The sequence below is a fragment of the Quercus lobata genome, chromosome 5, assembly GCF_001633185.2.
Source record: "Quercus lobata isolate SW786 chromosome 5, ValleyOak3.0 Primary Assembly, whole genome shotgun sequence".
In the NCBI taxonomy this organism is placed as follows: Eukaryota; Viridiplantae; Streptophyta; class Magnoliopsida; order Fagales; family Fagaceae; genus Quercus; species Quercus lobata.
This window is the reverse complement of record NC_044908.1, coordinates 56219806-56235284: the sequence shown is the minus strand read 5'-3', so window position 1 is coordinate 56235284 and position 15479 is coordinate 56219806. Positions and strand designations below refer to the sequence as shown.

The 15479-nt window shown below is 35.1% G+C and overlaps 3 protein-coding genes and 1 long non-coding RNA gene across 4 annotated transcripts; all 4 read right to left on the bottom strand.

Annotated features, from left to right (window-relative positions):
- Positions 1–9021: 9021 nt before the first annotated feature.
- LOC115992652 lies at positions 9022–9348 on the bottom strand. Its single transcript, XM_031116872.1, has one exon. The coding sequence runs from the start codon at positions 9331–9333 to the stop codon at positions 9103–9105; it is 231 nt and encodes a 76-aa protein (XP_030972732.1). The 5' UTR covers positions 9334–9348; the 3' UTR covers positions 9022–9102.
- Positions 9349–11723: 2375 nt separating this feature from the next.
- Positions 11724–12086, bottom strand: LOC115990740 (sugar transport protein 1-like). Its single transcript, XM_031114535.1, has one exon. The coding sequence runs from the start codon at positions 12084–12086 to the stop codon at positions 11724–11726; it is 363 nt and encodes a 120-aa protein (XP_030970395.1).
- On the bottom strand, positions 11932–14141 carry LOC115992250 (sugar transport protein 1-like). Its single transcript, XM_031116348.1, has 4 exons — positions 14106–14141; positions 13870–13952; positions 13143–13453; positions 11932–12743 (listed from the first exon to the last, which is right to left on the bottom strand). The coding sequence occupies exons 2-4, from the start codon at positions 13898–13900 to the stop codon at positions 12105–12107; spliced, it is 981 nt and encodes a 326-aa protein (XP_030972208.1). The 5' UTR covers positions 13901–13952; positions 14106–14141; the 3' UTR covers positions 11932–12104.
- Positions 14142–14300: 159 nt separating this feature from the next.
- Positions 14301–15177, bottom strand: LOC115989157. The gene is made up of 3 exons (XR_004091825.1): positions 15110–15177; positions 14932–14997; positions 14301–14355 (listed from the first exon to the last, which is right to left on the bottom strand). It is a non-coding gene; the product is annotated as an uncharacterized LOC115989157 (long non-coding RNA).
- Positions 15178–15479: the final 302 nt, after the last annotated feature.

Genomic DNA, 15479 nt, shown 5'->3' with positions numbered 1-15479 from the left:
TGCATTTGTACTATGTAAACCTTATTATTGATTATGAGAAGCATGCACATTATTCGTAATGTAGATTATTCTCACATAAGTCATAAAAGTCAAATATTCTCACACATGATGTTTTTCAATAAGCACGTACGACATAACACAGAAAACATAAAATAACTTACACTAACATTATTAACTTAACCATAGACATAACACACACAGTGGCATTCATTCTGATAGGTAGTCCTCGTAGTTGAGGACATTGTTACGTTCTGCCAGAGTGAGTTGCCTGTTTGTTGCAACGGCTTGCTCCTCCGCCAATTGTAGCATATGATACCTGGACCTACGAAGTATCATAAGATTGTTCTCTTTTTTTATTTTCGTCACTGCACGCTCATATTGGTGCATGTTTTGTCGTGGCAGTGTGAGCGAGCTACGCTCGACAAGAGGCGCTCTGATTTGCAGGAGATCATTGTGCAGAGCGTTGGACTCGTTCACGCGAAAGTCCCACTCCTGTTGCAATCCGGCATAGTATTCCCTCTCGTCAGAATCTCTTTGCGTTGTATAGTTATTTGGAAAACGAGGTAGCATCCAATTACGCATTGACATTGGAAAATGTGAGTTTAGATCGGTATGTGTAGAAGTTTTGCAAGGGTAGATGTATGTAAATGGGACTTCGGTATGTGTAGATGTTTTGCAAGGGTAGATGTAAATGGGACTTTATATAGGGGTTTTGCAAGGGCAAGTATTCAGGTGGATGTGACTATAAGTATTCACGTGAATAAAGATGATATGAGTTGACAGTATATTGTTCAGTGGTGTCTGTTGGTGCATGTGATTTGTTGAGGTAGCTGTTTCATATGGGTATAGCTTGTGCTACAGTAGCGGGCTGGTGATGTGTACTGCAAAAGAGGTTGCGTATTTATTCACGTGAAGACTATTCAACATTGATGTGCTTCATCTGACATGATTTGACGAGACAAAGTTCAGCCCATGTTAAATGTATCATAAACTTCTCAGGGATGCTATAGGTACATCCTTTAAAAATGCTGCATTGCAAAAGGATGCATAGCTGTGTATTGACGTGCGTGTAGGTGATATGACTGGATAGGGTTCAACAGTGCAAAGCTATTGAGCAGCACTACGAACATCAATGTAGCAATAGGACCAATAACACTCGAAATTGATGCACAAAATTTTATGCGTTGCTATGTGTATTGACGTGAGTGTGGATGGGTACTTCTGGTCAGGGTTCAACAATACTGAGCTATCCACCGTAGCTACAGTCATTGCTCCCTATGGTGGAATTTGGCAAGTGTGATTGAAGAAAGCTGATAACAACATTAGGTTTTGTAATGGTTGGCAGGATTTCGCTGAATACCATTCTATCTGTTATGGTTATTTTTTAGTCTTCAGATATGAAGGAAATTCAAGCTTCCATATTGTTATATTTTATAAGACTGCCATTGAGATTCAATATCCACGTAGGAAGAATTGTAAATTGGAAGATCATCAGGTAAAAATATCAAAAACTTAGATGAAGATGATACAAACATTTCTTCCTTAATGTACAAACCCATAAAACATGAAGTCAGAGAAAAGTTTGTTCTTAAAAAATTACCGATTATGTCCAGAGGAAGAGAGAGAGAGCAATCCAAGCAGGCAAAAAATTGAAGCCTAAAAATCCTTCTTTCATGGGTATCTCGTGGGCACATAATATGGTGAGCCTTTATACATAATGTGATTATGATGTTCTCTTAAATATGGCTTGGAAACATATATGGGAAGCAAGTATATTATTGGGAAGCAATTTGTCACACATCAATGTCTTGTGCTATTACCCTCCATCAAAACATATTAAGCAATGAGATTCGGGGAAGGCTGGGTTGCATTTTCGAAAGACAATAATTTAGAAAAAAGGAGATGTCACTGCCAATGAGGTGATGAAAGGACTCCTGTTGTGATTAGTGTCTCAATATTTCACTTGGTTGACCATCAGAGTTTGGACAAGGATAACTTGTTTAAAATTTAAACTAGTGATGTTTATGATTATATTTAATTAGGGACTTTGATCACTACTATGGTTTATTTCTGATGGATGTGGTTTTAAGACTTTTCTCTGACCAGTTTGGTATGTCTTGTTCAAAACTATTCATAATTCCTGTGCTTCATCTGACATGACTTGTTGAGACAATACTGAGCTGTGTTCAATGTATCATGAACTTTTCAGCCATGCTCTGCATCCTTGAAAACGGTGCATTGCAAAAGAAGGCATATCTGTGTATTGACTGGACAGGGTTGAACAGTGCGAAGCTATTAAGCAGCACATGTAGCACTACGAACAACATCTGTGTACCAATGGTGGACAGCTCACACCCAAAATTGATGCATAGCCAATTCAGGGATGCTCTGCCTCTTCGAAAACGGTGCATTGCAAAGGGTTGCACATATGTGTATTCACGTGAGTGGGGATGGGTACGTGTGGTCAGGGTTCAATAGTTTCGAGATGTTGAGTGTCACATGCAGAACTACATCAATCAAGTGTAGCAATGATGGACAGCTTACCCCCAAATATTTGCTTACACTTTTGAAGGGTCCTCTGCATCCTTGAAAATAGTGCATTGCAAAATGTTGCATATCTGTTTATTCACGTGAGCATGGATGATATGACTGGACAGGGTTCAATAGTGTCGAGTTGTTGAGCAGCACATGCAGAACTGCGAACATGACTTCGCCGAACAGTGCCGAGCTGTGTTAGCCTTTTCCAACCTCACTTGCCAAATGCTAGTATTACGAGCAGTGAGTGTAGCAACAATAGAGAGTTTTATCCCCTTGTTTCCGTACAAACTTTTCAGGGAGTCTTTGCAGGTAGAAAATGTAGTTACATTTTCTCAACGTCAATGTAAAATTACATGAAGAAAACTATGCTTCCAAGTTTTACATCAATGGCTTCCGATCATCACAATTGCAATATTAGGGAGCTTCCAAGCAATGCTACAACAAACCAATAACTTGAATGAAACATTTGAAAGGCTGATCAGGCTTTTAGGCCTTTACCCTATTTTTAAGCAAACCAAATATCGTTGTGAGAGTGTTGGGTGAGCCATATGGATTTTCAGTGAGTGAGTGGTTAGTCTGGTTTGGACGAGTCTTTATGTAATGTATCTATATAAAGTAGGACACTATTACAACTAAGATACACAGATACGTGCATATTATATCGTGACTCAAACAACTCATATAAAAGAATTATTCGTATTATTGAATCATATGCGCGGTTGGTCTATGGTCACTCTATGACATTCAAGGCAGAGTAACTCTATCCTTCAGTTTGCTTAATTTCAAATTTCAATGAAAGCCAGAGAAGTGATCATGTGTTTTACGGGCCAATGATCAATAATGTCATCATTCTTTCAGGTTTCTGTACTTAGGCCAAAAATGCAAATTGGGATTATATTTTTGCTCTCATGTCATGATTACACAATAATTAGATAAAATTTTCGTAGTTTAACATTTCCAGCTTTCCCAACGTTCTAAATTTAAAGAATTTTATCATTTTATGAGATTTAACAGCCAACTACATTACAACAGTGAAGAGAAGCTCTAACTCAACAAATTTAATTCAACGAAAATCTGGAATATAATTGTGGTAATATCTAAGTCAACCACCAAAACTATAGCGAATCCAGAAGGTGTGAAATATTAATAAGCTTCAACAGTTCTAAAAAAAATTTCTATTTTAAAGCTTTAATATTGAAGTATAACAACTATCAAAGATTCAAACTCTCTCTAAAAGAATTATAACCAATTACATAATCCAATATGTGCGTCTTCTCTTCATTGCATCAGCTTAATGACATTTGTAACAATTGGTGGAGTTTTTGTTTTTTGGTTGCAACACAAGTTTGAACTCACTGTCTTGCACTAAACCAAGACTTCATGCTCAATCTTTTGCGCATGTTGCACATGCTTCAAACATCTTGGAAAAGGGACAATTTATTCTGTGTTTTTTTTTTTTTTTTTCGGTGTAAATCACAAACGTTTCCGTACATAATGAAGAATATAGCCAAATTCTACTTTATATATATATGACTAAATTTATATATAACCCATTGATTTAACCCAACTTAACCTGAGTCATGTGAGTTGGGTTGCATTGGAAAAAACCCTTCAATCCAACCCAATTTGGAAAAAACCCTTTGATTTAACATTCAAGAATTTTTTTCTTTTGTTTTACTTTATGTAAGGACGAGCAAGTATTCATGCAGGTGCTACAAATGGAAGTTCTAATGTGAAGTACTTCACGATGGACATTCCAATTGAGTTAAATGATGGGATGGAAATCCAAGTATCAAACAAAATGATTAGATGGTATTATGAAATCAACTCATTCCTACAACAATCCAAGAATTCAAAATAAAATAAAAATTGAGGGAAACGAAAATAAAAGCATGTGCGGTGCATTTGAGGGAAACGTGCTCGGCCCGTAGTCATAAGAATTGAGGGAAACATGGTCATAAGAATTCAAACTAAATTAACCGAATACCTGCTCGGCCCGTACTGTAGCCAGTGACGTGCGGTACGCAGCAAGGACGTGTGTGGCATGCTCTGCGGTGCATTTTGGCCAGCTCCACCTACCAAACATGAGGTGTCGACAAATGCTCATTACTGAACCTTACATTTAACAAACTTTGCTTTTATATTTCACATCCATATACTAAGCATTGATAAGTTTCTTTCGTTTGTTAGTTTGGCATATTTTTAATTATATGAAAGAGACAAATAACGAGAACTCAATGAATGTACCTAATGGCAAGGGGCCCTGAGTGCACTGGCGGTAGAGGCGGCCTCACAACAGGGCATAATTGTGGGAACCTTGAATAGGCCCATAGCTGCACCAACAAGAGTGTTCCTCCAATCTGCATCGCATCCTTCTTCGATGCACCACAAAGTTGCCTATACAGCCAGGCCAATGCTGCACTACCCCAGCTATACCGTCTCGCATTGCTGACTGGGTTGAGCAACTGCAGAGGCAGCAGTGAGACCAGGTCCGCATACCTATCCATGAACAAGAGGGCCCCCATCCGTACAAGTAGGTGGTAGCAGGCATGTTGCTGCACGACTTCGTCAGCAGCGTCCGCAACTAAGGGATCGGCAAACTGTGCATCAAGCCAGGTGTATCTTATCCTTGCCCCAGCAAGGATAGACTTGTTTGAGTTTGGTATCAGGGGTGGAGGTTTATGGCCCAACAACTGTTCGCACAGCTCATTCCATATGTAGTCTGTCTTCCCAGTGACAGGCAACCCATCCACCGGAAGCCCCAGCATCACCTCCATATCTTACAAGGTGATACCCATTTCTCCATGGGGTAAGTGGAACGTGTGCATCTCCGGACGCCACCGCTCAACCAACGCCGTGATCAAGGCGTGGTCGACCTCCATATCAGGAACCTTGAATAAACCAGTCAACCCTGCTGCATCTATGTGTTGCATGATACGTGGATCTAACCCACCCTGTGGCAATACACATTTACGGCGTCGAACCTTTATCATGCCAGGCGCCTCCTGCACACGGACGAGTATTGTGTTAGGAGATTAAACACGAGGTAATTATAAAACAAACATGTATTAATAATACTACTACATACCTCGTCAGCGGCGCACCTCCAAAGCGGACTTGACCGATGATTCGGCTGCTGGAACAACTGGGTATCCACATCGGGTCCAGGCCGCACTCTATCTAGTGCCTGCATATCTGACATGGCAGCAAATACATTGTTAGCAATTTTCTAACAAGTAAACCACATTTAATATAAAATAAAAGCATAGATTCAGTAAGAAATTATATTTTGACCACAAGATTTTCAACATCACTTCTTAAATAAATAAGAACTTGCCATAAAAAAAATTATTTCAGAACTATTTAAATCACTTCTTAAAGCTTAGCTTAGGATAATTATTAATTTACTATTTATGAAAATATAAGTTATAACACCACTCGATTTGCCAAAACCCCTCATCAAAACCCCAAGCACATTTAAACTCATTAATGAGAAAATCAACGAAATTCTCATCTTCATTAGTAAATTTACTACTTCCTTAAGTTTCAATAAAATAATCAAAATCCCACACAAAACGCAACCTAACATTAACCAACATCAGAAATATTTCAGAGGGAGAGGACTGTACCTGTAATCAGCGGCGGCGGGAACCAACGACGACTGATGGAGACTCGAGGAAGAGTGGGGAAGCCTGATCGCAGAGCGAGAGAGACAGAGTGTGGAGAGAGAGTGATGGCAGAGAGCGAGGGAAAGAGAGTGTACAGGGAGAGCGAGTGACTGAATAGCGTTGTGAGACGTTAGGGTCCTATTGATTCAAACCTCTGAAAATAACTCGATTTCCATTTTCCCGAGTTATGACCGTCTACACAAACATTTTTTTATTGGGAAAAATTCGAAGTGTCAGACTAACTCGACTATACAAATATCGAGTTATTCATTAAAACTCGAATTCTCTATTGTCGAGTTACAAAACAAGGGCAGTTCCCTATTTAGTTTCAGAAAGAGGGCAAACGTATGTTTAATTTCCGAAAAAAGGGTAATTGCCCATTTTCTCCCAATTTGTTGTATGTTTGATTACAATTTTTAATTTTATTTTTACTTATGGTGAGTTGTTTGTTGTGTCATAATGTACCTCTAGTTTTTAGTTAGATTCAATCATATGTAGTTGTAGTAAAAAAGGTGTTATTTTCCCAATGACAATTAAGTTCAATTATATGACCATAGTCATATGGTAGAATGTAATTAGAGAATTCAGATACAATATCTAAGGAGTCTATATAAGTTTTGTACAAAATTTAAAAGAGAATATAAGATACAATACTTAAGGAACTCTTGGTCTTGAAGTATCATACCTCAATGCAATTGGTGCTCTAATGTATCTTGAAAATGACACAAAATTTGACAGTTTTTTAATTCAACCTGCTAGCAACATACAGTTTTGTATCAACTCGAAGATGTTGGAATAGGGTCAAGCATGTATTATGATTAGGATGAAATTATTTTATCCACATGAACCAAATCCATAGTTGGATGTGTTGATGCAAGTTATCTTTCTAATTCACACAATGGTCAATCACAAACACGATAATTTTTCACTTGTGACAACATTGCTATTTCATATAGATGTCAAGCAAACAAATTAATATCAGCTACTTCCTCAATCACTCAAAAATTATGGCAATTCATGAAGCAAGTCGTAAGCGCATTTGGTTTAGATTGGTAATTCAACATGTTTGATAAAATTGTGGATTATCCTTAATCAAAGATAGCTCAACAATAGTATACAAAGACAATGTTTCTTGTATCGCTCATATAAGAGGGAGCTATATAAAATGTAAACAAAACCAAACATATTTCTCCAAATACTTTTATGCACACAAGCTCCTTAAGAGATAATATTTATGTCAACAAGATAGAATCAATTGACAATTTAGCATATCTATTTACTAAGTCATTATTGATGCAACATTTAAGAAATGGTAGAATTGGCATGCGACTTAAGAATCTTTGCATCACAGAAAATTAAGACCCCACGTACTCATTAGGGAGAGTACATTTTTTGAAGAATATGTGCTAATTATACTTTTTATCCGATAAGGATTTACTTTGCAAAGTTTTGATGAAGCAATCCGGTTTTAATGAAGCATATTCTTAGTGAGTGTTCATTCAAGAAGAAGAGTTATGAATATAAACGGATAAAACTTTTTGGCAAGTAGTGCTACTTTTTTATACCAAAACAAAAAAAGAAAAAAAAAGGGTTTCTATAAAGTCCTTAGTATTTTCAAATTTATAAAAATAAGCATAGATATTATCAAATAGGCGATTCTTATATAGTACATCTAAGTGTAGACCATGTGGTATCTAATATCTATTAAAATTTGAATCGTTTATAGCTTAGCCTTTTATTTATATTAATAAAAGGAATGGTGGAAATTAAAACACCTAAAAAAACATGATTATGATTCTATTTTTTGTGGATTGGATTTGGAATGTCTAAAGTATGTCTTGTATAGTCGTTTACTAAATCACACATCAATATAAACTATTTAAATGATTATAAGTTACATTAAATATTTTTATGATTAACACCAATAGACATTTATTTAAAAATAAAATAAATGGAGATGGGAAGATTCAAACACGAGTTGTCCCTATAGAAAAACAAGGCTTCATAAATGGCTTATAGAATTTCTCTGTCCTCAAATCTAAGATATTGAAATAATTAAACGTCACAGTAGTACTCATCATTGAGTTCTCAATGAATCCATCTGCCATAATTTGTTCTTGGCTTTACATCCATGAGCGGACCATGTTAAGTGCCTACTCTATCACCTTCAAACATTCTATGATAGTTTGGAAGATCCAGAATTATCATCTTATTTTAGATTTCAATCAAACCTATCGGATTTGTACAATACCTATTTAAATATCTCGGAAAAAGGTACTTAAAAGTTAAAACTGACTATTAAACTCATTTCATCAAGTGGGTTTTCATACATAAAAATGAGCATGTAAGTGTCAGAAAGGAAACTAACATGCAAATAACAAAACCAAAAGCTTATATCAATTTCTTGTTATCAGTATATCAAGCCTTTTCAATTAAAATGATCTATTTTCTTTAAAAATCAAAATAGTTCCAAATAGGAGACAAAAATCAAAACCAACAATAGCTCTTAATGGTGAACATAAATCAAATTTCAACACAAACTGTGTAAAAGGTCTAATTCAAAACCTCAATTGTAGAAGCAACTTTGCTTCAAGTATAAAGTTCATAATTAAACCGTAGTACAAAATATTCTAAATACTCATATCACCAACCACCTATGGAAAAGCAAAATAAACAAGGAAACAAACACTTGTGTGGGTGCAGACAGAGAACACCTGGAAGATAATAAGTCATATTGTCTGATTCATCACATCACTTCAAGCAAAAATTTCATCGTAAATAATATTTCCTATTAACTTAAATCAAATCTCCAATAATCATAAACAAGAAGAATGTCACATTTTTTATCAGATTGATTCAAGCAGAAAAGTTCTGAAATTCATAATGTTTTTGATTTCTATAATTTTAGCAGAGACAATTGCTCTTCAATAGAACAACCCACATGACAAGACGAACGACAGGAGGAAGGAATGAGAATAAGACCAAGGCACCGCTGTTCCATTGGAGAAGTAGAGGAGCGTCGGGTGCTACGGTACTCCACAGCATCTTGGAGAATGATGTTTCCTTGCTTGTACATGCAGTGGAAGGTGCCCAAGAAAAATCTTCCATCTCTAATTCCCACCAACATTCAGCGAAACAGTAGTTTCCTTACATGAGCTACAAAATCTGAACTGTTTAAGTTTGGCCCATCAGAACTCTCTGCCTGAATCAAGGATTCCTCTGCCTCTAGTTCCATAACCGTGCACTTGAATCTATAACTATTTCTGACAAATAAACAGAAAAGGAAATTGTAACTCTGTTGCTTGCTGACAAGCCAAGTTAATTAACAAAATAAAAACAAGATTAAGCTTGTTTCACAAAATCACTATTGGTAATGTCCAGCCCTAGAAACTACTTTCATGGCAGTTTACAGAATACTCAACCAACGAGTGCTATAATTTACTAGGATTATTGAAGAAAGAAAGGTCCCCTCTTTCTAATATTTAAGAAACAGATTTTTATATTTTGCTTCTCATAAACTATCCTTACAGCATGAGAAGTAAAACTTAAGTGTCAATTTAAAAATGAGTGCCAATCAATAAAAACTTCATAAGAGATATAGTGGCTAATAGAAGCTGAATAACTGTTGGCCTATAGAAATAAAGCCCACCCAGAGGCTGCATGAGAATCGACTGGGCTGATGTAGTATTCTATTAAAAAAAGAAAGATTTGATTTTCAATTCAACAAGATGTATTTTGTCTTCATTTTATCAACCACTTTCAGGAGACAAGGAAAAAGGGATTTCTTTGAGAGATTCCAATTATTTAGAGGACTGCCAGTCTGCCATCATGTATGCAAAAAGCCATTGAACCCCAAGTAGCATAAATTAAATCAAGTAAGAATGACTAACTCATTAGCATAGGTAGTACAGTTGTTGGCATGTAGGAAATGCTTTGGCAGCATCATAGAGCAAGATTTGGCATGTTGTTCCCTTTAGGCAAGAACAAGACGCTCTAGTGGCAGGGGGCTTTTAGCGATCAAATTGTTGTCTCTATTTCTTAGACCTCTTTATGAGTGGTCAACATCATCAAGAAAGTATCTCCTTTTCTTCATTCTGGGACTTTTGTATCATTTAAACTCTAGATTTCGGTCCTAAATTTTTTCATTTAATCTTTCTTATGAAAGCATACCTAACTCCTCCATAGAAAGATACTTTGTTTTAATAACTATGAAGAATAGGAACAAGAAAATAAATTTCTTCAAAAGTAGCTATTTCATACAGAATTCAAAATCATCAAATCCTAGATGTTTATCTTGACCTGTATTTACCTTTGGTATCTGAGAGAGAAACGCATAAAAAAATTGACAATGATTTGTATTACCCCTCAGAACAGAAAAATGCAAGAATGAATTTGAATTAAATACATAAAAAAAAGTAGAAGAGGAAACCAGAGTAAATAGATTGTTTTGGTAGTATAGACAGCAGCAAACAGCACATAATGCCAGTCTTTTGGTATCAAGGCAAGAACTTTCTTACCTCACACAATCTGTACCAAGTATAAGGGATCAATGATGTCACAACCAGCCCAAGTAGAATGGACATATTCTGGCAATTGGTACTGGAGTGCTTAAATTATAGTGTATATTAGACCGAACAGGTAACATAAGAGGGTTAATCAAGCAGCATTATGCTATTAATTCTTGACAAATTCAAGACACTTACTACAGCTGACTAGATCAGGTATTTATCAGGTACATTACATTAATTTCCAGAATAATAGACTGGGTCTTAGGCCAATGCTTTCAAGGTATAAAATTCAAAAAAGAATAAGGACCAGCAATAACAATCCAAAACGGCTATGAGAGAAGCATATTAACAACACGATTTTAGCCATTAGAATTTAAAAGCAAAGAGAATTATCAGTAAGTTTCCAATAGGAGTGGACAATCTTATGTCCTGAAAAATTCTTCTACTTCTTTCCTTCCACAGACATCACATAAAACAAAGAGGTTTGACTTATCATATATCTTTGCTTAAAATTTTCAAATTATTGAACACAAGTTTTAATGTGTATTAACTAGATTGCAACATGCTTGAACTCCACAAGTTCATGAGTTCAAGACCTACCTAATGCGTGTGTAACTTATCAATTAAAACAAAATTTAATGTAGTGGGAAGAGTAAGAAAGAGAGGAAACATGCAATTAATCCACGTTAATTTAATTTCCTTACACATTTGACCGAATTCAAAGGGACTCTCACTAATTTACCAAACGTTTATGGAAAATACTTACCGTACAAATTTGAGACCTCATCGGACTTGCATGAAGAAATAAATTGACTATCATATTAATACATATGCTCATCCAAATTACCAAAGTTGTGAATTAAGAACATAGTAATACTCTCAAAAAAAAAAAAAAAATAGCAATACTGTTTCTATAAAAGAGTCTTTTTGATAATCATAAAAGAGAGTCTTATAATATTAGAACCAAACTATTTACACAGAAGAGACAGAAATACATACATGCAAGGCTTCATCGGATGCACTTCTTCCAAATTCGATGTTGTCCCCATGCTTTCACATTCATTTCTTCTTCACTTATGTCTCTCGTTTCTGGAACTAAAAGACAAATGAAGGTTTCCATCACTACAGCATACAAGCCGAAAATGAGAACAATGTATTCCTTGCAGACGCATACAACAGGTGTTGATATGTAGGCCATTAAGCTCATGAACGACATGGAAACTGTCATTGTCAAAGCGGATACCATACCTTTAGCTCTCTGGGGTAAAGGAACGCTAAACCATCCTCGTGGTCCACTGATCACTGCGTATCCACACACATAGAAAAACATGGCCATAGAAATAGCAACAGCAACATCCAACTCAAAGTACATCACATCATAATTACTCAGTCAAAGTAGACCAAATATTATAAACAATGTGAAGATCATCACTAATGAAGAAGAACGCAGCATTACCCTTCGTTTGTATCGATCTACTAGCATACCACCCAAAATTGCCATAATGAAGTACGTGCACCCAACTCCCATTGATGAAATAAAAGAAGTAGAGGCAGACACACCGATAGAAGTTAAAAATATAGGAGTGAAGAAGTTTATGGCAAACATTCCCGTCATTTGCATGAACACCTCTCGTACACATGCAATGAATAGATATGGCATATATTGGAGTCTAAAGGGATGAAACAAAGAACTATAAACTTTCTCACTCTTTGCTACCAAATTGTCAAACTCAGCAACTATTAGTCTACCTCTAGTCTTTTTAAAAGCATTTTTAGCTCTTTCAATGTCTTTCATCTCCAAAAAATAATGTGGGCTTTCAGGAGTAGTAGCAGATAGCATCAAGGATGCAAGAGCTAAGACTCTTGAAAGTCCAAAAGACCACCTCCACCCCGACTTGTTCATAGCCACTAAAAAACTTATGGTTGATGCCACCACAAATCCCCCAAAATTAAAACCATGGTCAAATTTAGAACCTAAGAAGTCTGCATACTCAGCTGGAGTAGATTCTGAAATATAGATGGGAAGAGCCTACAATAGAATGTAATAGTTTACATACATCAAACATGAGAAAAAGAAGCAAAAATTTTCAGTAAGGAAAATAGTATTTTCTAGGGTGCTTATAGATAGATGAAGAGTATTTAAAGATGCTAGAGAACTATTTACATTCAAAAAAATATATATATATATATATATATATATATATATAGATGCTAGTATTAGAAACTCATATAGCTTTTCTAAAACATGATGTACTAGCACGAAACATAATGATTATAAACATTAATGTAGATTAACAAAACATTCATGTGCTTGATATTTCTATTCTAGTTATAAATCACAACGCATCACATTGTCAACCTTCATGAAAATATCATTTTCTTATAATCATACAGAAACATTATTTACTTCTGAAGTAAGAATTAATACCTGTAGAATGCATCCTACTCCAAAACCACAGATGATCCGGCCAATGAATAGGGTAGGAAGGTTCTTTATTGTCAAGAGAATGGATCCCAGCAACACGAGTCCAAAGCCAATACAGACTACTACCCTTCTACCAAATAACTTCGAACATACAAATGAAGGCAGTATTGATACAGTAGTAGCCAAGTAGAGGCATGCAACGAAACTATTGAGTTTATTGTCATAAAACGAACAATAGTTCGTGGTTTTTGTAAATTCCATTTTTCGGTAGACACCAAAAAGTTTGAGTGATTCCTTCATGCCAAGAACACCTCCTAGAATAAAAATGGCAAATATTAAACCCATATTCCTAATATATACACACACACTTCATTTCTATTAGTTAAATAGGAAATGCAAGCCAAAAAGTTTAATATTAAAGCAAACAACCACAAGATTGAGTTTTCTGGGGTTATATATTGTTAAAGTTGTTGAGTAATTGAGTGATGAACAAAAGCATGACAATAATTTTAACATGGTTTGGCCTAAAGTCCCAAGTCCACATGTGAAAGTCCTTGGAAGGCTACATATTTTTAATTGAGCTCGTCAATGACTCAACATTTATGTATATATTTATTGAGGCTGATAGCTAGCAAATTCAAGATAAAATATTGATTTTTTAGAATATTGATGATATGGCACTAGCTTATATGTGTGTCTATATATATATATATATATTTTTAAAACATACCTCCAATTTGTAGACAATATCCAGCTACCATCCCTCCAATAAATGAAATTGCAAACAGTTGGACCTTGATCAAGAATTGCGACCTATTCATAATAACATAAATGAGATTTATAAAAAAAAAAAAAAAATATATCATTCATATGATTGCATGGTTTCTCTATGATATTACTAATTGCACTTGAATGGAAAATAGGTATTAAAGAAAAAAGAAGAACAAAATGATTTCGTGAGAATACCTATCATTGCCAAACAATAGTGGCCTGGATGTAGCCGGTGGGGCATTATCCTACAAATAACAATGAAGTTGGAAAAAAAGAACTATATAAAAATAACTTGATTATTATATTTAACAGTGAATTTATACGACACACACATGAAAAAGTGAAAAAGCCAATTAAATAAGATAATTATCAAGTTTAGAGGTTATGATACCTGTGGTTGGGTGCTATCACCATCATGAGGGACCGGATTAATTTCGGATTCACCCTACACAAAACAATTTATTTAAGTAAGAATAAAGGGTGGTAAATTACAACAAAATAATAATAATAATAATAATAATAATAATAATAATAATAGTAAACTATCATAAGATTTAGCCTTCAAAATATGTTGCAGTTATGTACGCTAATGTAAAGCTTTTCTTTCTTCGGTTTGCTTTTAGAATAATTTCAAATCTTTGTGATCCATATATCTGTAAGTTGATGTGCCAAATTTTGTTCTTGGTTGTGTGGTTTGACTTTTGTGTACATGGTTATTCATGAAAAAAAAAATATGCCTTGAAGATTTACTAAATTGTGAGAATATAATATGATTTTGATTTCTTTTTACAGTTTGTTCTTAAAAGTTGAGCAGATATATATATTAAAGACCAGTGTTATTACCAAAGAGCTCAACGCCAAGCAAAGCAAGGCTCTAATATATATATTTTTTTCTATTTTCTTTTCTTTCCATTAGACCCCAAAAACTCAATGAAATCATATGCTCAAAGCAAGTCCTCACACTTTCATACACTTAACAAAAACATGTGCTAAACTTAGCAAAAGAGAATATGAAATATACCTGTTGAACTGAGATTTCTTCTATTGGTAAATCTGGAACTGTGCTACTTGGTAGGGGAGCAGCTGCCTATAAATTACATGGGAAAAAAAAGTGAAAAGAAATGGCAAAACAAAAACAAATATAAGAGTAAAATCCCAATAAAAGAGGAAATGAGAGGACAAGAGGAATTGAAATATACTTGTTGAACTGAGATATCTTCCATTGCTAAATCTGGAACTGTGCTACCTGGTGGGGGAGCTGCTGCCTACAAATTACGCTATTTAAGTTAGGGAAAAAAGTGAAAAGAAATGGCAAAACAATATATATATATATATATATATATATATATATATGAGTAAAATCAATATCAAGTTATAAATTATAAACCAAAACAATAAAATCTATGTGCACTACAACAAATCTGACTTTTTTCAAGGGTCAAAACCTTTGAAAAAGGTATTAAAAAACAGAAAAATTATTTTAGGAGTGCAATTGACTCTTGATATCCTTCGAAACTTATACCGTCGAAAATGAAATTTTGAAGGCCTTCGTGGCCCTCAAAACAAGTG

Excerpts from the sequence above, each read along its gene's own strand:
- LOC115992652 (XM_031116872.1), bottom strand. The coding sequence starts at position 9,333 with ATGTTGGTGGGAATTAGAGATGGAAGATTTTTCTTGGGCACCTTCCAC.
- LOC115990740 (XM_031114535.1), bottom strand. The coding sequence starts at position 12,086 with ATGTACTTTGAGTTGGATGTTGCTGTTGCTATTTCTATGGCCATGTTT.
- LOC115992250 (XM_031116348.1), bottom strand. The coding sequence starts at position 13,900 with ATGGTAGCTGGATATTGTCTACAAATTGGAG. Across the intron at positions 13,454-13,869 it reads ATATTGTCTACAAATTGGAG|GAGGTGTTCTTGGCATGAAG; the intron begins GTATGTTTTAAA and ends TTTTTATTCTAG. Across the intron at positions 12,744-13,142 it reads GAGTAGGATGCATTCTACAG|GCTCTTCCCATCTATATTTC; the intron begins GTATTAATTCTT and ends ATTCTATTGTAG.